This window comes from Mchenga conophoros, linkage group LG12 (genome assembly GCF_057382185.1).
Source record: "Mchenga conophoros isolate Kocher_MC1m ecotype Shallow Benthic linkage group LG12, M_conophoros_male_GT1.1, whole genome shotgun sequence".
NCBI lineage: Eukaryota > Metazoa > Chordata > Actinopteri > Cichliformes > Cichlidae > Mchenga > Mchenga conophoros.
The window spans coordinates 29,472,205-29,496,365 of record NC_140537.1 but is presented as its reverse complement, the minus strand read 5'-3'; the positions used below and the strand labels follow the sequence as shown (position 1 = coordinate 29,496,365).

General features: G+C 38.5%; 2 protein-coding genes across 6 annotated transcripts in view; one reads left to right on the top strand and one right to left on the bottom strand.

Annotated features, from left to right (window-relative positions):
* Positions 1 to 280: 280 nt before the first annotated feature.
* Positions 281 to 9,756, top strand: naaladl1 (N-acetylated alpha-linked acidic dipeptidase like 1). The gene is made up of 19 exons (XM_085295119.1): positions 281 to 690; positions 842 to 1,014; positions 1,432 to 1,553; positions 3,320 to 3,439; positions 3,862 to 4,054; positions 4,191 to 4,284; positions 4,379 to 4,483; positions 4,753 to 4,838; positions 4,925 to 5,044; positions 5,122 to 5,207; positions 5,331 to 5,394; positions 5,648 to 5,715; positions 6,087 to 6,175; positions 6,722 to 6,815; positions 7,136 to 7,217; positions 7,487 to 7,660; positions 7,878 to 7,965; positions 8,069 to 8,161; positions 8,796 to 9,756. The coding sequence occupies exons 1-19, from the start codon at positions 281 to 283 to the stop codon at positions 8,992 to 8,994; spliced, it is 2,460 nt and encodes an 819-aa protein (XP_085151245.1). The 3' UTR covers positions 8,995 to 9,756.
* A 1,645-nt stretch (positions 9,757 to 11,401) lies between these two features.
* Positions 11,402 to 24,161, bottom strand: part of atosb (atos homolog b) — a 29,523-nt gene continuing 16,763 nt past the window's right edge. For 4 of the 5 annotated variants that reach the window (XM_085295114.1, XM_085295113.1, XM_085295117.1 and 1 more), the window contains 9 exons: positions 20,491 to 20,669; positions 20,013 to 20,243; positions 18,351 to 19,659; positions 17,091 to 17,149; positions 16,291 to 16,390; positions 14,457 to 14,615; positions 13,638 to 13,706; positions 13,163 to 13,368; positions 11,402 to 12,900 (listed from right to left, as the gene is read on the bottom strand). In XM_085295114.1, coding sequence (XP_085151240.1) covers positions 12,747 to 12,900; positions 13,163 to 13,368; positions 13,638 to 13,706; positions 14,457 to 14,615; positions 16,291 to 16,390; positions 17,091 to 17,149; positions 18,351 to 19,505 — 1,902 coding nt within the window. In that variant the 5' untranslated portion in view covers positions 19,506 to 19,659; positions 20,013 to 20,243; positions 20,491 to 20,669 and the 3' untranslated portion in view covers positions 11,402 to 12,746. Of the gene's footprint in view, positions 12,901 to 13,162; positions 13,369 to 13,637; positions 13,707 to 14,456; positions 14,616 to 16,290; positions 16,391 to 17,090; positions 17,150 to 18,350; positions 19,660 to 20,012; positions 20,244 to 20,490; positions 20,670 to 23,046; positions 23,190 to 24,161 lie in introns of all 5 variants that reach the window. The other variant, XM_085295116.1, reaches the window with a different exon arrangement.

The window sequence follows — 24,161 nt, the reverse complement described above, 5'->3', positions numbered from 1 at the left end:
GTCTTGTAATCTTTATATTGTTAATATAGTTTTTAAATTACATTTTAACAACATTCTAACTCTTATATATTTTTTACTTTAAGAATTCTTTAAATATAAATATACATACATAAATTGACTTGAAATTAAGTTAAGAAATTGAGAATTGGGTTGAGAATGACATGTTTATAAAGAAAAGAAGAAAAGGATTTAGGTGTGCAAACATTGAAAATAAATGATTTTCAGTCCCCTCACACATTTACACATGAAGGGATAAAGTCCATCGCATCTGCAAACATTAATGAGTAAACTTTACAATGACCATGTCTTATGGGAGGAGACTGCAGGGGCTGCACTGTCATTACATTCAGGAATTAACAATGCTGTCTTACATAAGACGGGATTCATAAAAAGCTTACAGGTCAAAAAAAAGATCTTTGGGGAAGACTCACTGTCAGGGTTCAGGTCCAAAGAGACTTTTTCACAGGAGGATCTCATCTCAGGGAAGAGTATGATAAAACAGGTGATAATTGGGGTTGTGTGTGGTGCTGCCGTACTGACCGTAGGCATCCTAATTGGTCACTTTGGTATTGCCAAGAGCGGCACCTCTGCACCATCGTGGCTGAAAGATGTGGCCAAGGATGTGGATGAGAGCCTCATTGAGAAGTTCATGTCGGAGGTGGACAACATTCAGATTCAGGAAAATCTCAGGTCAGTTTCCTTATTTTTTAAACAATGTTATAAAATCTCACCAGCACCTCATTTAAAATCCAAAGAGTATAATTTAATACCATTACCATTCATTCAAGTATTTCAAAGGCTAAATTGCCATTGAAGTTTTATCTTTCATCTTCCTTCACAGGAGCCTGACAAAAGTGCCCCATATGGCTACCACAGCTGGAGATGAGGAGACTGTACAGATAATGCTTAAGAGATGGCAAGACCCTGAAACTGGACTAGACAAGGCCTGGAGAGAGGAGTACTGGGTCTACCTGTCCTTCCCTGACAAAAATAACCCTAATACAGTCACTGTAGGTGAGTGAAATGCTTGTGAAAAGCATGATGACAGAGGGAATGGTTACATTATCTTGGTCAAAGTAAACATTACAGTATAAGAAGGAATGGTTTAGTTAGCTTGTGCGGTATGATTAACTACAGTGAAAGCTGCTCCATCAGCATTCATAGGATTATTCCATGGAAGACAAAATCCTTTAAGTACTTTTACATTGTTACGTTTTGGTTATATTGTATATTTTTTTTCCATACATACGTATTTTGTCTTTTAAGAAAGTTCCATTCCATACTCAATCCAACATACCAAGAAAACTGGTATTAAGCGAAAACTATCCACTCTCTGTATTTAACACTCTTTCTAACACTGAGAAGCTCTTCAATCTGCAAGCGCCCTGATGTCTCACAAACAGACCTTTCACCATGACTTGTTAATTTCAGTGAGCCCAACCAATACGGTGCTGCACACAATAAGAGAAAAAGAAAAGCCTTACACTCCGGACCAAAGCGATCCTGAGGTGGTTCAGCCGTACGCAGCATACTCCCCTGCAGGACATGTAAAGGTAAAAAGCTACAGCCTTACGCATCAAGCACTAAATTTAACTTATAAATGCAAATCACTCAAAATAAAACTGAAGACACATCAATTATATTACATTTAAAATATCTGCTTTATTCTCATTAACCAAACAGAGTTGACCAACAGCTTTCATCCTGTTTCTGAAATGGGACAATCTGGCAAAACAGTCCTCAAAGAAACCTCCAGTGTTTTATTGTGTGTTTGTGCACAAACACTGAAATATTCTGTGTCTATGGAACTCCTACACCATTTCTGACCATTAAATTACTGAAAGAATGATAAAATAATAAAATCACATGATAGTCATAATTAGCTTACTTGTTGTAACCTTTGAGGCTGCACGTTGTATGCTTACTGAAATACAGTCAGTATACTTTTAACTGTTGCAGCTACATGACTGAATATTCAAGAAAGATGTTTAAAAACCTCTGCTCTGAACAAGGATTAAGTTGCCGTGCAACAAAAGCTAACAGTGTTGGGTTTAGTTCACATAGAGTGTTTATCTTATCTTTTTGAACTTGCCTTCTCTACCCGTTAAATGCTGACTGTTAACTGCGACCTATTGCATTAACTTTTTACTATTCCTTCATTCTTGGTGTTCTCTATCATGCGGCACTGGGTCTGCTATAATCTATGTGCTGCAGTCCATTTTATTAGTGGCTTTCTACTGTGAACATTGTCTGCTGTTCTTATTATATTTGATATTAATGCTCTTAACTGTATTATTTTATTGTTTTTTGTAAAGCACTTTGGTATGCCTAAGGCTTTTAATGTGCTCTATAAATAAAGGTTGTTGTTGTTTATGTGAAAACCTTAAAAACAAACAGGGAATGAGTATGTGACACAAATATTTCCAGGTGTAAAAGAGATGGGATTTACTTCTGACAAATATTATGGGAAAATTTAACATTGAATGGAAAAATAAATAAATGAATGAATATGCTACAATCACAGATTATTTTAGTGTCACACTTTTCAGTAAATTAGGCAATAGCGCTTGTTTATTGGTGCCATAAACTTCTCAACATCAACTTCAAGGCTAAAATGTCTTTCATAGACTTGCCAAGTACTGATAATTTCACGAGTTATGATGTAGACTGCGTTAGCAAAACGTCAAGAGCCAGTCTGTAAAGATTTGTATCACTGTCAAGCTTTCTCATGGCAGTAAAAAAAATGATACCCTGATTAGGAAAATAGACTGTTCTAGCCCGACTCACTTTATGAATGCAGAACACACAATAATAATAATAAAAAAAAACTTTCCCCAGAGACAATACAAAATACATGCAGGCAAACGAACTCCAACTGAAGGTGGCAGCAAAATGCAAAGCAAAAGTAAAGTCAGGGGAAACTGAAGCAAAGTTAAGATAATAGTAAAACACTTGAATGCCAAGAGCTACATAAAGGTTCAAACAGGGACATACAGTGATTCTGTGAAGTACACAAACTGATTACTAACAACCAGATTGATACCAGATTGATATTGATGATAACAGTGTTCTGGACTATGAGCCAATGAGGGAAAGGCAGAGAATGACTAAGGGGTAAAAAAGACAAAGACAGGAAGCAAACTAGCAAAGATACAAAATGTAAGTGGCAAATAAAAGAGGAGCATTAACAGACCATTACATAAACATTAAATGTTTTAAAATTTGGTTACAGAAAGATTTAAATCACCTTTTCTTCATATCAGTTCACTTTTTTGAGTTTCTGTTGCTCACAGAGCGTTTCTATTTCTCATGGTTTTAGGGGAAATTGGTTTATGCCAATCAGGGGAAGCCAAGTGACTACAGCGAACTGAACAAGACAGTGGACCTCAGAGGAACTATTGCTATCACCAAATATGGTGGCGCAGGAAGATCGGCTAAAGTGAGTTTCAGAATGCATCATTAAATCACCGATTTGTACATTTTAAGCCCAATTTTGTTTGGTTATAAGCAAAAACCATCAACTAAGCAACAGGGTTAATTCTTATTGCCACTAGTTACATGTTAGTTCAAACTCTTACTTTAACAAGTGGCATAATTGTTTTATCTAATCTATATAAACACTATTCTGTAGTCACAAACTTTTATATTAAGATACGCTGACATCACGTGAGCTAAAAAAAAAAAAAGAAGATTACCGCCACACACTTCTAGTAAATTCTAACTTTATTAATATAGCACTTTTGCAGCTCAAATTCCTCTAGAGTGGACAGGTTTGATGACAACTGAAATGTAAATTATAAAAGAATAAAAGTGTAAACCAACAAATTACTGTTTACAAAATGCATTATGTGTCTCATCCAGGCCATCAATGCAGCACCATATGGCGTCGTTGGAGTGCTTGTCTATACAGATCCTTTGGACATGAACGATGGTCTCATGTCAGACGCCAATGAGACGTATCCTCACTCCTGGTACATGCCACCCAGTGGCGTGGAAAGAGGTTCCTACAGCATTGACTTTGGAGACTTGCTGACACCTCACTTGGCTGCCAAAGGTTAACCATTGCACTTCTCCACACGCCAAAAAGATACACGCTATATAGCTTCAAACACATACACTATGGAAATTTAAATCATGTTTAATTCCTTTTTTATTATTTCAATTCTTAAATGTAATCATTTATTTTACAGAGGAAACATACAGAATCAATGCCACAGACATTACAGGCATTCCTCCTATTCCAACTCAACCAATCGGATTTGAGGACGCCTATCGATTGATCTGGTTTGTGACAAGATAGATCTGCATGTTTAAGTGATACAGCCTAACAAAGGTGATGATTACTTTAATAATATATTTTTTCCATTGGTCATTTCAGTGAGTTGGGAGGAGAACCAGCTCCAGATGCATGGCAAGGAGGATTCAACTGTACCTACAATTTTGGTGGTCCAGGGTTCAAACCTACATCCAATTTCACCAACAGGTAACCAACAGTATAAGTAAAAAGTTTTAAAAAAGTAAAAAACCTTACAGACCTTTTCAACTTAACTATTTTTGAATAATTCAATTAGATAATTTAGAATCAGTGTAGTAAACATTTAATTGCCAGCCAACTTGATCATTTTTATTCACTATACAATTTCATGTCAGATGATTTACACTTGAATAACCAATTCCATTTATACAAATACATGTTTTTGGAGCAGCAGTTAAAGCCTCTTTGTCCCTTTTCTGTGTTGCCTTTCATGTCAGTGATGTAAAACTGGACATCTACAACTATGAAGAGGTGAAACCCTCCTCTAATGTAATGGGTTTTATCAGAGGAAGTGTGGAGCCAGGTGAGACCAAGGTTGGATCGGCAATTTAAGATCAGCTGTTTTGATGTTGTGATTATTTTGTGTAAGTGCTGTGTTTATATCCACAGACAGGTATGTGATATACGGCAACCACAGGGACAGTTGGGTTCATGGTGCGATAGATCCAAGCAGCGGCACATCAGTCATGCTGGAAATTACCAGGGTGCTGGGCAAGATGGTCAAACAGGGTGAGGAGGAGCTGGAATGAATGACTGTTTGTATAGAGTTCTCGATAAAGGCTGACCTCTGTGGCTCTCTATTGTAGGCACCTGGAGGCCTCGCAGGTCCATTATTTTTGGAAGCTGGGGAGCTGAGGAGTTTGGCCTTATTGGGTCTGCAGAATACACAGAGGTGATTTGCAATTTATCCACAAGACTACCCACAACTCCAAGCAATGTGTAAAATGGCCATCTGTGTTAAAGATATAAAGTGCACATTCTTCTACACTTGACCTCGTTCTTGTTTCTGCTCCAGCAATACTTTGCAGCACTCAGTGAACGAAGTGTTGCTTACATAAACGTGGACATTGCAGTATTTGGTAAGAAGCTCCACACTGCACCTGTACATCAGAAGTAAATTTAAATGTATTCCAATCAGCCAGTACGACACAAACAGCTAACAGGAAAAAAAAATGCTCCTGGAGTTTCTTAAGAAATGTTAAAAATATAAATCTAAATCTGATTATTTTGCACATAGTCTGCATGAAATGAAACGCTGTGTTAACACACCTAAGATGAATTTATAGGTTTAATAGTGATGCTCTTGCAAAACAATTGTCTTGCATTATTCAGCTAATGCTACTCTCGGAGCTTCAGGCATGCCATCAATGCAGAATGTCATCTTTAAAGCTTCAAAACAGGTGAGCCCTTTGACTAACTACTATCTAGACAAAACCAAGACTTTTACTGCTCAGAAGTGTGGTTTTTAGCTAATCTGGATCAATTAAGAATCAATGAGCTTATGTGATAGTGAGGCGCCAATACCGTTATTCACAAGAATCGTTACAGTTTCCTCATTTTGGTTAGATTTTAGTGAAACTTGAACCCAATAAGCATCTGATAGGTCTTCGTACTTGTAGGTATTGGTCCTATTTACAGGCACTTATCCATTTTTACAAAAATCTCTACCCGTCCTAGACTATTCTAGAGTATCTTTCCGACTTTACATTGCAATAGTCTGTCAATCAAGATGGATTATTTATCATATGAATTACTGACCTTTGTTTTCTAGGTTAAAGCACCTGGCCACGAAAAATCTGTGTATGACAACTGGTTACAGTACACAAACAAAACCAGCCCCACCCATGGATTAATTCCCAGGTAATAAACTGCAGCCATATCTTGTTAATCTTGCATTGAATCTTGGAAGAACAGTTGTCTAGGATTCTATTCAAAATCACTTTTCTCTATTTGAAAGTTTAAAAAAAAACAACAACAACTAGATATTATATTGACATCATAGATTTTATTCCGCATGTTTCAGGTATAAACATATTAGTTTTTTAAATTACCAGTGGCCACAGTAGTGTTAGCTGGTTCATTGTTAGAATGTAAAAGACTTGTAAAACACAATCTGAGCTTAAAACCTAATCAGAAGCAATTAAGATATGCAATTTGCATATTTTGTGTATTTACAATAATGTATGAGATACAGAATTTGATTTTTTGTTTAGTTTTATTGGTTCTATGTCATCATAATCATTTAAATGATCTAACAGACAGTTGGTTTGGTTGGCCAAGTCCTACTTTCTTTGTGATATGTACTTTCACAGAATTTTGCAGTGTTCTTTATTCATATTTAATTCTATCCTATGTCTCCCTGCTGAAATACCTCAGAATGTGATGTTGTCTGTCTTCTTTCAACAGGATGGGATATCTGACAGGAGCAGGAAGTGATTATGCTCCCTTCAGCCATTATCTAGGAATCACCTCCATGGACATGTCATACACATATGACAAGGTACTAAAGATGTACGATTGCACGATTTGACACATAGACAGAATAATACTGCACAGTTTTGCTTTTAGAGCCTTTTTGTGCAGTCGCAGTAAATGTGCTTTAACTAGCGTGTACTGATTGTGTATTAAAAATAAGAATGATAGATACAGTTAAATGCTCTGGTCATTGAAGCCAGTTGTTCATTGTACATTTTAAACCAAAATAAGCTGCAAAAAGTGTTTTATTTTGGCATTCACATATATTAGGAGAAGGCAGGTGTTAACTGAGCTCATTAAGATAATATTGTAACTATTATTGTATATATATTTGTCTTCACACAGACTAAAACAAATGCTCGGATTTATCCTGCATATCACACAGCATATGACACTTTTGACTATGCTTCAAAGTACATTGATCCTGGTGAGAATTTTTTTTTCCCCCTAGTAGTCTACTTCTTGCACAGTAAGTAGAATAAATGAATCCTTGTCTAACCCCTTTCCTGTCATAGTGCTATGACAGGAAAATATTTTGCCAGCAATGGAAGAAAAAGAAAAAGCGTTGCATTTCTCAAGAAAATATTTTCTGAGTTGTGGTTTTTCTGTTTTCAGATTTGATCACTGAAAATAAATAATTAGCTGAAAAGAATCAAATTATTCCTTTATAACATTAGCTCATACCTTCTCTTGTAGGCTTTGTCGGTCATCAAGCTGTAGCCAGGACTGCAGGAAATGTCCTGATCCGACTGGCTGATAGCTTGATCCTGCCATTAAACTGCGCTGACTATGCTGAAAGTCTGGAGGAATACCTCAGCACTGCTTTGAACCTATATGAGCAGAAACTTAAAACTATGAACATTTCAATGGGTAAGTACAGGAGATCTTTTGAGAGATGTGGGGGGAGGGGATCTTTTTGGAGCTAGGTAACACATCTTATACTTTAATGATACCCTCTGAAAGTGTCTTGTGCATCTATGTTTTGTCTTGTATATCTATGTTCTACCCCAATAATCAAGTGTAATTAGAGAGAATAAAAGAATACAATCATCACTGGGTGACAGCAATCATCTGTATCTCGTTTCAGAACCCCTTAAACATGCAGTGACCAGCTTTCGTGCTGCAGTTTCTAATTTGGAGAAGGTGATTCAAAGTCCAGACCTGGCAAATGAAACGTAGGTGCACACATTACATACAGTATGTGCACAGTCATATCCACATCCATTCAAACAGAAATGAATACCAGCCCCCTTTGCTTTACCATGTCTTTTTCCTCAGGCCGCTTAAGGTTAGATGGATCAATGACCAACTCATGCTTCTGGATCGAGCTTTCTTGGACCCTCTGGCTTTCCCAGATAAATATGGATTTAGGTAAGAATGTGGCCCAGTGGATTGCGCAGAGATTTCTGTGGCTTTGGAAAATAATAAAATTATAGTGCCTAGTGGAGTCTTCTGTGTCATGCAGGACACAGTACACAATGAGAGAAGAAGGATTGTGGGGGTTAGTGAAGTCCCACTGTTAATATAACATGTTAATCAAGACATGATTACAATGGTTATGCCTACTATCTTAAATAGGACCAGGATAAGGCCTCAGGCCTTAAGTAACTTTTTAACCCCCACAAACAGCAAAAGTCTATGGAGCCACTGGAGCTGGCATAGTTGTTAATACCTATAGTGAAAGAAGTAACAGTGATACACAAACATGGAATGCAGTAGTACGGCATTTCTGGGGCAAGGAGCCATTGGGAGAAGCTAGTGAACAATATGCAGAAGGTAAACACATGGAATTAAGACAATGTGTTTTAACAGTACTAGTGATTTGAATATGGCAGTGCCAGTAGGTTAAATCTTGGCCGGCTGCTGTTACGCTCTGTTGATTGTTACATTTAGTAGTCTTTTGACAAGAGATACCAAGTGTAGTGAATTGTTTGTTTCATTGTAACTCAGAAACACATTTGATAACACTGTTGAGCTAATCTTTATTTTGTTGTGTGTTACACAGGCATGTTATCTGGGCCTCAAGCAGTGCTGGCAAACAAACCTTCCCAGGTCTAGCTGATGCCTATGCTAATGCTGAGTCATCAGGGCAGGCCAGCGACTGGGACAAAGTTCACTACCACCTGTCAGTATTAAGCCAAGCCATACTGGGTGCCGCCAGCACACTGACTGATGACATGCAGACTCAAACTTGGAGGAAGTAACTGCACTAACTCAGGAATTTAATCAAAATGCCAATGGCTTTAAGCAAGATTAAGTATACCAGCTGTTGTTAATAGAGGTTGGTTTTGTTTTTGATTACTTTATGCAGTCTTTCAGAAATGAATGAATAAAAATGGAGGAAAGAAAACTTGAAAGGCAAATGTGTTTGGGGCACTAGTCACCATGAGGCAGGAACATCTTATCAAAGGAGATTAGACCACAGTTTTAATTTTTCTCTTTTGGTTACAAATGCAAAGATGGTTTTGGTTTCTTTGGTAGAAAACTAGGTTTTGTATCCTATAAATGTATGATATAAATATTGTCTTTATTTTTCAAAAGAAAGCTTTGAGTCTTGAGCATATGGTGCCACTTTCCTCCCACACATTTGTCAGTAATATTTTCACAACAGTAACAGCTGAACATATGTAATGAGAATGTGCCAAGACTTTATTATTTGTTAAGCGCCCCACAAAGTTGTACCCCTGAACTTCTCAACTGTCTCATAATTAGGAAAAACAAACATACAGAATGCTGTATTGTAAACTGGATTTAAGGCCCATAAAGGAATGGTTAAAAAACTTCCATTGATGCTATTGGATGGTGTAATGGCACATGGAGCAATAAAATTTTACTCGGAAATACTGGTGCAAAGGTTTGTGTGATGAGTCCCTATCCCACGTGTGGGACTAATAAAGGTTATCTTATCTTATCTTATCTTATCAGCAACATAAGAATTATAAAGGATTTTATGGCAATCGGCATAAAATAAAAGATGATGATCTGAGTTTTAAAGAGGTTACATCATTTGTATGCAAGGTACAGCTGGAAAAGAAATTCTGAAGTTATCTATACGTGGTTTAGTTTGAATCGTACTGACAAGCTACAAGTCAATGAAAACCTGAGCACTTCATAGGCCTCCTGCCAGTGCCTATGGTGGAGCTGCAGTACTGACCCCTACCAGCAGGGGTCAAAAATACTTTGACACAAGTGTTGCAAACCCAGTGAAACAGGCTGAAGAGGTACTTTCACACTTTCTCCTTCAGGGATTCTTCCAGGAATTCATTCACAATGCAAAACTGAAACTGCAAATGTATTAAACAAGAAAGAAAATCAAAAAGAGTTTAGCCAAATTATAAAATCTGGTTAAAATTTAAACAGTGTTATTCACCCTCATTTAATCCATCCAATATGCTTTGTTGTAAGTTACACGGAGGTAAATCTAATTTGTCTGCTTTGTGATGTTTAAAGATGCATTCAAACCGATGTGGAAAAGAGGCAAGCTGCCTTTGAATGCCCCACATTAATTTTAATGTATTTATTGACACCGTAAGGAAGGATTAAAATCTCTGGAGATCTACCTTTGGCAGCCCATACCTTGGGAGAGGTAATAGGCAGTAGCAGTAGCACAAATAAACTCTTTAGGTGCAGACACTCAGTGTTTTCCTGAATAAGGTGTAGGATCACTGCATACTTTTTTCTCCTCTCCAAAATCTTCCCACACTATAACCAGTGTATTTCAGGAATGATTGCTTGTATTGTTGGTGTGATATATATAGAGGTTCTTCAGTATTTTTACCAGGGGAATACTTACAAGCCATGGATTTTTTTTTCCTTCAGTAGTGCTGTGTGAATAGCATTCACAGAGTTTGACATTCATATTTGCAGAGTTGCCCAGAACAGCAAAGGCAGTCTGTTTTTAGCCACTCAGCACATTACAGCTTGAAGAATTCTCTCATGCAGGATAGTAAACACTTTGCAAGCGTTGGATTCAGATGGATGAAATAACTATGCTCAGGCTTTGTTTTGCAACCTCTACTCAGCTGTTTCCCCGTATACTATATAGTATACGGGCATTCCCGGACATTTTTTTTGCTCAGAGAAATGCTCTTTTTCAGACCGCTCTTCATAAACCCTAGAGAGGGATCTGCCGGAAAGTTGAATACTTTCTGCAATGCCAGTTGAGAGTAAATATTGAACACCTGACATGCAGTGATAAATCCGACAGTATTATCTATGAGTGCAACCCCTTATTTAAACATCCCATTTGCATTGTGACTGATGAGGAAAACTACTTTTGATATAGTCTAAGGAGCTTGGAAAGAAAAGCGTCTGGACTTATTTAGTCCCTTTGAACCCTAGAACTGAAGAAGCTTCTCGGATGAGAGGTGAAACGTCTTCAAGCAACCTAAAGAAGTCCAGACGCTTTTCTTTCCAAGCTCAGACTACGATGACCTGGATGACTGAGAACCTTCACAGATACTTTTGATATAGACTATAGTTACATCCCGACCTTTAACCATTTCACATGGCAAAGTCAGTATGAGTGTGAACATCAGCCATAATGTTATAAAAACGAAGTGTCTTCGCAATGCCATTCAAACAAGGAGACGACGCTGGGGCTTTACTTGCCAGTCGCAGAGTTTATTATTTTAAATATACATAGACTATCCCGTTCTCATATTAAATACCCCACAACCCGTCCTCCCTCATTATTCCTCCCCTCCCTCACCCTCATTTCTCTGCTTTCTTTGTTCTGCCTCCAGAGAGAAAGCTTGTCTGGCTGAAAAACACACTCTACTTTGTGCAGCATATTGCTTATTAAGACATTTGCGAAAACATAAATTAAAAAAAACAAAAAAACAAAACTACAGCTTGTCTTCCCCCCCCAATTTCTGCTCCAACATCTGACTGCAGAGAACAGTATCTAAACAGGAGGAAATAAAAAAAAAGAAAAAAAGAAAAGAAAACAGCACAGTGTCCCTCAGTCTGGCTACATACAATGAAGTGGATTCCCAAGTTTTAGTTTTTTCATTGGTTTTTTTTGTTTGTTTTTTTTAAACTCGCATGTATACACAGTGGTCTGTACCGTGACAGATAGACAAAAACAAAACAAAAAAAAGAGAATTCCTTTCTTCAACAAATGTCCTGAGTTTGGTCAGATCATGTCGCCGTGTTGTTGTCATGTCGTGTTGTACATGAGACATCCAATCAAAGTGGCCGATTCAATTTCAGCCCTTGCTTTCACTAGTGTTTGTGTCTCTGTTCATCTCCTCTCTGCTCCTCAGAAGGTAAATAACCCTCACGATCAGGGGATGGGACTGTTGTTTACGGCTTTTTTTTCTTCCTTTTTTTAAATTGCTGTTACAATTATTGGTCCAATGAGGCAGTTGGAGCTGCAGGCAGAGTGAAGGACAGTGTGATACGGCACTAGAGGAAAATTCAGGTGTTTAAGTCACAAGGCATGCATGTTAACACTGAACTCAGAGTCACCACCAGAAGTGTTTCTGCTGTTATGCTTGTATCATGTCCCGGGCATGAGTCTTGTCAGTCTGTTTTGGTGTGTGTTTGTGTGTCTGCGTCAGTGTTTGTGCATTTTTTTTTTTACTTTTTTCTTTTAAACAGATTAAGGTCCTGGAAAAGTCCTGCTTTTAATACCATCCATGCTAGACTACCCTGACACCAAGATTTCATCTTTTCAGCAACTGAAGGTGCAAAGAAACCCATGCTTGTTCCTGTGACATTTTCGATCTGCATGTGGGCTCTCAGTGGAGAATAAATGCATAAAAAGCAGGTCTTTTCCAAATACCAACACTGTGACATATGTGCACATGTGTCTTCTGTGCTTCTGGTATTTCTCATGAGTCTTTTCAAAATTTTATATCCAATATTCTAGAAGTCACTTTCCCCTCTCCTCTTTAGGAAGCACACGAGGGACTGCGTTGGCATTACGGAACGTCAAAAGGTCAAGGTGGGATCACACACGGGGGGAGTATTTGGGGTTTCTTGGCACCTCGGTGAAAGATTTCAGCTCATATGGGATCCCCGTGTCCACTTCGATGGATTTGCGGGAGAATAGCAGCCGGATATCGTTGTGCAAGTATATCTTTCCAGATTTGGAGCTCTGGAATCTAAGAAAAATCAGACCAAAAACAGAGGTTGGCAAAACAAATACATTCCACTTGAGCCAAGAATATGACTAAAAGCACAAAAAAGGTTGCAAAACTTTTAAATATTCAATGAAAAATTTATATAACACAAAGTTTTATTAATGTTTTAGTATATAGACATTTCAACTAAGCTTTTAAAGTCACGTGATAATGGAGCATTTTAGCCTTTTCTGGCATAAAAAGTAAAAAAAACAAAGCAAAACACATAAAACCTTAGTTGTACCTGAGATGTATAAGGTAGCAGAGAATCTTCTTCCTATCTAGCATTCCACTTCCTGGAGACGCCTCGCCTTTTCCCTCAGCTCCCTCCTCTACTGGCACCAAGAAGATGCGGTGTCGCAGGAACGTCATATGATTAACAGGCATGTCATTAAAGTTGTAGGTCACCAGGAACATCTTCACCACAGTTTTGTTGGGATTAAATAAGGTCTGAGGACACAACAGGAATAGATGAGATAGCTCAGCATGATTTAAATTCAATGGCTTAGCTATAATAATTACAGATATGTGACCCTTAATAAATAAATATATATATATATATATATATATATATATATATATATATATATATATATATATATATATATATATATATATATATATATATATATATATATATATATATATATATATATATATATATATATATATATATATATATATTTTTTTTTTTTTTATTAAGAATGACATAAAATTACCACTTGGATGGTCCCTGCTTTGGGTATGCTGTATCCTTTCTTTCCAAGGGGTTCGAGGGATATTACCCCCTGTGAGAAAAAAAAGAGACACAGAATACATATCCTCAGTCACTGCAATGATGAAATAATCTGTAACATTTTAATACTTAAAACCTACACGAAGACTATGCGCCATGAAATAAAATGTAGGTGGCAGCGCAGCAGTATGACAGCAGTAGTTTTCCATTTCTGTTCCAAAACACAGATGAAATCTGCATATCTGTATTGATAACACATGTAAAACCAAAAAAAAGGAAATTCAGAAATGAAGTTGATGAACTCTAAAACTACTGCAGCAGAGTGCAGTTGTAAAGGCAGCTGCATGGAAAGTCAAATTAAGAGTTCAAAGAAGTGAATCAAAGGAGGCCTGACCTTCACTATACACCGCAGATCAAAGTAGAAATGAGGAATTAATCTAAAAGTGAAACAGCTGCTTTTCCATTTTTCCAGCAGGATTAAAGCACATCAGGGCTTCCTCATAACACTGCTAAAATGCTTTCTTGGCATATGCAATAAATGTACATTATTTCCCGATGAACTGAAGAACAGCATCGTAGCATATGCACAGAAAGACATTTTCCACATCTGCTTGTGAAGAGGCAAATCAACATCAATCAGACACGTGCATTGTTTTGGTAGTTCTGATCTCTAAATTGGGTTTATTTTTTTCCCCAACCAACAAACCACAGCAAACATTTCGTTTATCTTTTTTTCTTTCCTGACTAAGGATATACACAACAACATAAAAACATAGCACAACACACACACAAACACACTGACCAGGAAGGGTGAGGGTGCGCTGTGCTCCGAGATGTCATAGTATGTAACCTGCACAGGCAGGGTGACGTGCTGTGGGCAGTAGGAGCCGCTGGCACCGATCTCTGCTGTGAAGCCTTCAATTCGGCCTGAGGGGGAGAATCGCCCCTTCAGTATGGACTCCTGGGAAGCACAACAGAAGGTGAAATGGGTTGTAGACTTAGAGAGTCTATTAAAACTGTAAATGTCAATTTGACTCACGAGTCAAACTGGGTGGTGAATCAGATAAACCCATGACTGTGAAATCCATAAAGATCCACATTTCTTTTGTTTATTTTAATTGAAACCAAAGCTCAGTTGGACAGTGTTAAAATATGCATCTGTTTACCAGCAACACTGTGAGCATAAAACTGTGAAATAGCAATATTTATTTATTTATTTGTCTGTTTAATTAACAAATGAAACTCTTAAGATTGAGAATCCATTTCTCATCATTGACAATTAAATGTAGAGGCTGTAGTGAAAAACAAAAGTAACATCTTGACAGTGCTCTCATGAGAACACCTGTCATCGTAAACCAGCTTCTATCCTTGTTTCAACTGCCTAATTGGCCAAGTCCTCTTACATGCAGACAATCAAACAGTTAAAAAAAAAAAATGTGTCAATAATAAATCACAACTGTCTAAACAGAACCCTATACAGATTACAAAATGCAAATGATCACCGTATTAGGTGCATCAGTACGAAAAAATCCACTGTCAGAGCATAATTAAAATAAATCTGTCATTGCAGTCGTGGTAAAACTACTTTCTTCTGGTTTATTATTAATTCCAGCTCATGTTGGATTTAATTAAAGAACAAATTATTATATGTATTTTTTTTAAAGATCACATTTTCCTTCCACCAAAGTTGTCAAACATGACCTTCGGGCTGTGACTGCAGGTTGTCGGGTTTATATTATGTGGATTTTGCATTTTTGAAAGCTTTAGCCTGTCAAGGCTGAGAAACTTGGCTCCAGTCTAAGGGGGATTCAGGAAAAACTGTTTTGGCAGAGAGCCACACTTTTAAAATGGCCATGCCCTGCAGAGGCTACAGCATGTGGACTTGTCCTCCAAAATGCTCCTTAAAACTACACGTGTTTTTTAAAAAACAAAACCAAAAAAAAACCCTGTGGTACAAACACTTTCCCCCAAGTTGTGTAGATGAATGGGGAGAAGAAAAAAAAAATCACTAAAATTCTTGTTTTGTTTTTCCAAATGGCTTTGAGTTGGAATTACAGGTTACAATTTGTACTGAATTACATTACAATGCAAAAATGTACCTTAAAGGTTTCTCCAAGTGTATGCTGCCAAAGAAGAACCAAGATTATCCCCATCTCCATGTGGGACACATTACATTACATTACTAGTTAAAGGAGACCTAATATGTTTCAGCTTGGTTTTTGTCATACATACTACTACACTGGTGGATAATAAACATGGCTAAAGTGTACGCTCAAGGAATTCCTTTAAGACAAATGTTCTGAGTGTTCTTTATGCTCATTTTCAGAAAAAAGTTTTCTACTCTTGGCTGTGTAGTATGTCAATAAGTGCAAATATCTTTAATATGGTCATCTTAGGCACAGCAGCCTCCTCCCATAAGAAGCTCAAGTCTTCTGTTTGTGAAAGGCAAGCAGTAAGAATAAATGGTTTAAATGGAGGACACTTTCTAAGTGAGAAGAGCTAAAACTGTTGCTGTCAGATAGAGAATGAGCTGACAGGATGCATGAAGATAAGATAATGGGGACCTATTATAACAATCATAACTGGTCCTTGTTAATGTTTTGCTTTTGCTGCAAGTAATAAAATAGAATTCGCACCTCAAAGTTGCCGAGCAGGGATCTGCTGATGGACGATGTAGGCCCACTGGAACGTGTGGAACGGCCGGTGTCTGTGTGACTGCTGCTGCGCAGCTGCCGACTGAATATGACCATAAACACACACACACAAAAGAGACCGGTGGTTAGTGGTTAAGATTACACTAATTTAGTCTTAACCAATATGTCACATGCCTCTGAGTGTGCCTGAATATTCGAGTACAGGCACAAACCCTTTAATTTAAAAAACAACAGAAGACCTGCTCTAACTCCCACTTCCTTTCCCAATGTTGATTTTGGTGAAGTCAGTATGACATTGGCTGAGAGTTTTTATAGATAAGTGTGCGCATGTGTGTAGGTGGGTGAAAACAGTTAATAGAGTCTTCAGACCAAATGTGAATAGCGCTGTGCATTTACAAAGTCTATTCAGAGATGCCGACTGACACAAATTTGCATCAGACATTTTGAATAGAGGGAAATATCCATCAGTGCAAGTTCCAAATACTGTGAAAGACTTTCTGCTCAGTTTTAGCCATAGACTGTGGATTCTCCTGGCAATCAGAAATAGGCCTAAACCTTATTACAGTTTTTGGGCAACTGCAGCTGTATGATTCTACTTTGGGACGGTGAGGAGAGGCCTTGGAGCAAAGTGAGCCAAACTGCAGGACTCTTACGCACAAACATTTGTGGATTTACAAAAATATTTTATTTCACGTTCAGTCTGAACACAGCCCAAATTCATTTTTAGTATATGCTGTCTCTTTAATATTAATATTTGACTACAAATGGAGTGGATTACTCACCTTTTTAACCGCAGTCCATTCTTTAGTCGTCTTCCTGATCTTGTGCAGTCTGTGGAGGTCTAAAAAAAGTGAAGACAAATAGAGGAAAGAGTATGATTTGTTTTTTTCCCCCTCTGTTAACATCCTGACTTATCATTAAGCTACTCATAATCATAAAGGAGTGCTTGTTTTTCTATGGTGCTGTGAGCTAAATTGTTAAGTGTAATTACATATTTCAGGTGTCCTACTTACTGTGCACTGACTAGTGGTTGTTGTGTCACGCATGCATACATTCCCCATTTCCAGGCTTCCGATGACCATAAAGGCCACCCTATTCTCAGGTGACTCGCCACTGGCCAAACCCATGCTGCCTGCTAGCCATTTTCTCACAGAAAATCTCTCACTCATCATTAACTTATCGTTACTAGCTAATCCTTGGTTATAGTTGCTCCCTTCAGAGCTAGAAGTTCTTTGTCAGCTTGTCAGCTCGTACTCACATTTGGTTAAATCCAAAGACGGCATTTTGAAAATTATCTTGTCCCACCGTTCCGTATGACCTAAAATATCTTATTTCCAGCCTTTGTTTACTGAAATATTGCCTGTGACAGTCTATCCTAGCTGCTTTTCTTTAACTCTGCCTCATCTGTCACTGATTCCCTTTCCTGTTTTGTTTTTTCTTAAGTCTATCTGTTTCTCCCTGCTACACAAACACACTAATCACTTGCAGTCACAATGATCCCACTACTGCATGAAACCAGTGAAACTAGTGAACCCTATTGCAACCATTAGCATACTCGCCATACCACAAACTCAAAGCACTTTCTGGCCTCCCAGTGTTAAAAAATTCAATTCCAGAACCATTTTTAAGCAGGATGTATCAATACATATGAGCATGAGAGACACAGCATACTCATGTGGGGGAACAATGGGCCCTCCCTGAATGGGCTTTATTCTGGAGCTGCTCTCCCTGTTCCAGCGTGGCATGATAATGAGCCAGCCATCACCTCATTCTTTTTACCTTTAGTTGTTCTCTCAGCTTTTGTGTTTTTAATACCTCAAGCCCTTATACAGGACTGTCAGGAATAGCAGATTTCTTACCTATACTTATTCAAATGCATTTCATTAATCACAATTCAAAATCTCTGATGGCTCTGCATACAAGTTCTACAGGGTTCTGGTTTAAAACGATGACGGTATCATGGAAATGTGCCACTGCTGTTCATTAATGTGTGCTGCATTAAAATGACCACGAGACATATGATAAAGATGATGTGTGCTAACCTTAGGCCGGTCCCAAACAGAGGGCAGCAGGTGGTTCCAGTAAGGGGCAGCTTTAGCATCAGTGCTACGACATGAAGCGGGCCCCAGTCCTGGAGCGAGCAATGACAGCCTGCTTCTCTTAGATGTGGAGGGTCCCTCATCTTCTGAACACGACTCCCCTGTATCACTTGGAGACAGCAACCTCTTTTTGGCAGGCCAGTGGCCTCCAGAAAAGAGACGGTGGCCATTAGTGCTAGGAGTTTTCTCACAGGAAGCCAGGCCGTTAGAGGAGGTGGCAGCCTGGGTGGCACTTCGCTCAGGTGGGGAGGATTCAAGTCCAACTTCCCATTCTGTTGCCTCCCCTGGTTCCTGCATCTCTGTATGGTGTGGTGGGGAAAAAGGACCTGGGGGACTGGTTGGGCTGGCTGGGTTAGGAGTTTCATATGTGGACATTTCATACATGTGGGGGCTGGGCTGGCCTCCAGATGACCCATTACTACAGCTGTCATTTCCAGGGCTACCTAGTGAGTGGGTCGGTGTGCGGCTCCCATTAGGTATCTCTGTCCTAGTTGAGCTTCCAAGGGAATGACCCTGGTCACACATTGGGGCTGATTTAGGTGAGAGTGGAGCAAATACGTCAGGAAATGGCCTATCTTGATTGTACTGAGCTGGGCGTCGGGAAGGATTGTGGGTAGGGGAAAGGGGTGGAGACCTGGGTAACAATCCTTCCTCTGGGTCTTTGTGCTCCATCTGCATGCAAGAGTACAGAGAACCAGATCCACTAGGCCCACCAGCTAACCCCATTCCTGCACCTTGAGCTGTGACTGGCCCACACAGCATCCCTCCTTCAAGCCCCTCCCTGTCTGGAGAGTCCCCCAGGTGGGGGCGCTTATGAGTTAACTGAGGCTCCTCTAACCCCCTTTTCACACCTGATCGAATAGGCCTCTGCTGGGCATCAGTGTGGGATTCTGTGGCGGTGGTAAATCCTCCCAACTGAGAGAAAATAGAGAGCTGGTAGACCTTTTGGAGTCTCAACTCCTCCTGGTCAAGGTGCCTGGGTGCCCCTGGTCTGACACCAGGGTCTAAGCCCTGTGAAGAGGGAGGCAGGTCCCCCTCCTGTGCCGGAAGTTCTAGTGGAGCCTTTTTGTGGGCTAACTCAACGTGAATGTGCCGCATCTTTTGACGGCTGAAGGATAAGAGTCTAAACTAAGTTTTGTGCAACAAGGTCAAGTAGATCCTCACAAGTGCAAGAGCAAGATGATCCACAGGAGGGGTAAGTCCTACACTTCTTGCAGTGATGTCAAACACAGGACACTTGGCCACAAAGCTCCTGAGAGAAACAACAGACAATTTTACAATTCAGGAAAACGTTTAATAAAGCAGAGATTATTTTGTAATATTTGTAAGTTAGGCTCTTTGACATTTAAACACACACACGACTTAAAACTTGCAATAAAACTCATTTTTAAAAAGAAATTATTAAAAGACTCAAGTTTTAAAAGAAAAACAGTTAAGCAGGGATGCTAAAAATCCCATCCTGGCTACATAGAAAAGGCATGCCTCAAATAGTTCAGACACAATGGCTTAAAATCTTTTAAAAGAATGTGATTACTATCTTAGTTTTAGTCAGCTAAGGTTGGCTGCCCTGCCACCAAGCCAGAGGACTTATATTCAAGCCAGTACCTGAGAACAACAGCTCATCTCTGTGCCCGTCCTTGTCCAATTCTCCCTGTGTGGACAAGCTGTATCTGGCACAACATCGGAAAGCTGTATCTAACAGCATACTAAAGGAACCCATCTAACTCCATGGCAGCTCTCAAAAAAATGAAGCCAGTATCCCAGAACATGTGAACAGGAAACACCAAGGAGTCAAGAACAAACCGGAGTGAAGGAGGTAGGCACAGGAGCCAAGACCTGAGAGAAAATACAAAGGTCAGTGTTCTTGTCAGTGACAGAAGAAATCAGCACCATTACAGGTATATATATTTAATAGTCAAAGTTGCTGATTCAAATTTATGAGGATAAAAAGGCTTTTTTTCCTTTTCAGTACTACAGCCTAGCTTGGGAAACCATGTTAGTAAATATACAATGGACCACTTAATGCTTCTTTGTATGCAAAAGACATAAGATTTGGATTTGAGCAGCAAAGGTTGAAATTTACCAGTGGTGGAGAGTGTCAGTGATGTAGCAGGCTCTTGAGGAGAAATATCTCAAAGTTGTTACTAATTCTAATGGGCTTCCCTCTGTGATTGGCTGAAAGCCAGACACACCCTCCTTGGTCACCTAGGCGTGAGATGTGGCATGGCTGAGGCATCATGACAGGGTCATTCCACCCAGTATCTGTGAAGAGGCAGGACACCAAATTAAATTACAGATTTAGGAGCGAGAAGGAGAGAGAGCGAGTGAGTTAGAGTGAGAAGCGGGTAAGTTAGAATGTCGATATTTAAGCATAAAGCAATTAAAAAGCAGGCCATTTAATATATTTTACTATTAATTTTATGTTACCAAAAAGTCAACAGATTAAAAATTGTCTAATCACTCTCTTATCTGTATAAAAAAAAATATCCCATTTGAGGATGAAATGAGGAGGAGTCATTCGGAGAGCTAACTTGACACTAAATCATGCTAGGCCAGGGGAAGCTCTTTCCAAACCTACTTGGACTACAATTTGGGAATGTGGGGGAGCGGGGGCACAGTGAGCCGTCACCGTGGCAACCAGTAGTCCAAGGATAACGACTCCTTTGTGCTTGGCCACAAAGAGGGAAAAAGACACACTGAGCTAGAGAGAGTGAAGGAGACAGGGTGGATGGTAGGGGGTGCAGGGGGGGGTAAGGGGGTGCAAGGGTGTAGGGGGTGGCGGGGGGGACTAAAGATGCTCGTCAAAAAATATATATATATATCTAAAAAAAATTGGGAAACATTACAAAATAGCAGTGTTCCATTAAATCTCTCCAGCCAACTAAAAATTTCAGGCCACTGTGACACAGGCCTATGTTGTATCAAGCTATCAAAAATAGTTCAATTAAATGCTTGGATATTTTATTCAAAGCTTGAAAATGAAGAACATTAATCTGACTTTCTTCCCCTGGCACTCATATAAAAAGAGAAGTATAGTTGGTTCCCACTGAGACCTACATTACAGAAACCAGGTACTTCAGCTTTTTTTGCATTTAAAACATTATGATGAAACTGCGGTGACGCAGGCAGAAATCTGTAACGTGAAAAGAAGTGATGACACAATCCTAAAGATCAAGCAACAAAAAAAAGAACTGGAGTATTCATGCATATTTTCCAGTACAGGGAAATACGGGTGTAATGTTTCCAATGCTGGAACTGGATGCTGAATAAAATCCCCCCAAAGGCTATACTATCTAATGATATGACTGGCTGCACTCTTCTTGACCTTCAGCAGGTGTTTGAATTACTGAACAATAACATTTATGAGCATGTACTGTATTATATTTCTTATTGCTCTAAAAAACAAATTTTACATTCACTAAACCTTCATGCTGTGTTACATTACAAGATGTTTATATACATATACAAAACATCTAATCTAATGGCATACATGACTTCATACAACAAATCACATGGTCAGGAGTGAAACCTTTGTAGTTAGAATGGATTACTTTATTTTGAAAAAAATAAACCCCAGGATGCACAAGCTTCATATAAAGAGGAGTGCTTATCTTATTTTTACATCAAAACATCTGGTGACACTAAGTAAACATTCTAATGTAGTTGCTTTTCAGCCTGTATATGTATTAGCTCAACTATAAGACCATCAAGAGTATTCCCCGGTTACTTCCTAGTTATTTTCTTTTATTACGAAAACTGCTCCACATAAATCACAGTCTTAATATAATTTGCCCACTATGGATCTTAAGTGGAATTTATTGTGTGTTAAATCTATGCCAAAGGCACATCATAACTGCAAACCCTACTGAAACCCTACACTATAACTTACTTCTGCCGACATCATTTAAATCAATCGGAAAAAAATGGATCAGCTCAAAGACAGAAATTATATCGCCAACTAGTGTTTTGGTAGTGACCGTGCAGAACAATGCTGGCACACTATACACAAGTATGAATGGTTGTAACTTTATTGGCCGCTTATGTAAAAGCTGTAATGTTGCCTAAGTTCAAAAACGAAGCATAAAACACAAATCTAGGTGACACCACCACAAGAATAATAACTCCCTCTTAATGGCACTAAAAATGTTAAAACAAAAAATGTAACAGATGATTAATAAACAGCCAATATGCTGCTAATAAGCATGTCAGTAAGAAACGACATAAGCGGAAAGTGTTTGTAAACACAGATGTACACATAACAAAGTAGATCAGTCTGATTCTTTACAAGCCAAACTACCCATACTGGTGTGAGATTTCTTTACTATAAACAGGAAAATATGAGCAAGAGGACATGACAGGACATTTCCAATATAAATCCTGCTAGCCAAGGTCATTCAATTTTTTGTTGATATTTGAGTAGGGAGTGCCAAACCAGACCTGGTGTTTTTACCAAGTCAGATAAAGAGACATCATAAAAGTTCACTGCGAGTAATTATATCACACATAACTATACCCACAGACACACAAATACACACACAGCAATCGGGGGGGATGAGAGAAGAGTCAGCAACAGTATTTATAGTCATAGCCTACTGCATAGCCCAGTTGGCTCCATGCAGGATCCCACTTGATTTTTGACCTTATTTTGAAGGAGCAGGAGTCTGGCAGATGCTGCCCAGCCCTTCTCAGGCTTAATCCAGTAACCAACGGGAGGGAAAGGTCTGGCTTCACCCCAAAAATGTCTCAGGTTTCTGGATATGGTGGCAGTTCAGGTCAGAGAACCTATGAAAACCATATTCACATCTACAGGTTAAATCTGATCTGCTTCAAATTCATATGACCTATGCAATCTGAACTGTGTGCTTCTCACACAGTTCGGATTGCAAAGATCTGTACTTATAGTGACTGTAAAAGCCCACGTAAAGTATATGCAATTTATTATAAAATGTCCAAATTAACTCTTATCCAAAATATAAGCAAATAAAATGAGTTTTTATCACCACACAAGAATTGTTAGATTTTTTTTTAATTAAAACTTTGTTTTTTAAAGAATTTCTTACATTTCACTAAGAATGCATTGCTAAAAGTAATAAAGATGTTGCCTATCACTGGTGAGCCAGTTGCAAACAACATAACCTCTGCAGCACTGCCTATAAATCTATCTGCATTCAGAAACAGACAAAAGAGATTAAAAAGGCCAAGATGAAAGATAAAAGACTTAAAAACACCTGACAGCAACCAGCGGTCAGAGAAAGCAAAGAGATAAAGGATGAGGGGAACCGAGAGAGGCCAACCCAAACCAAAGACCTTGAGGATGGTATAAATAGAGCCCCACCCCCAAGTGTCAGGGGCAACCTGGCATGTTCATGGCTACATATTAACGAGCAGTTATGAGGCCAGTTGGTTCAGAGGATATAAAATGGAAAAACAATGTTAAAAAAAATAATATTCAAATATAATTTTTTAATTCTAACAACACACTCCTTGAAAATGGTTGAATGCAGAAAAATCTTCCAACATAAATATTGCAAAAATGAAATAAAAACTAGAATAAAATAAATTTAATATCTTTAAAATAAGCTAAAAAAAAAAAAAGAAAAGAAAAAAAGATATGAAGTAATAAAAAAAAAAAAACTTATAATAAATAAACCCAAACAACTAATGAGTCATGAATTAACTGAAGTTAATATTATTTTACTCAGTTTGCTTCAAATCCATGTTAAAATGAACTTAAAATAGTAGGAGTATAGTTTT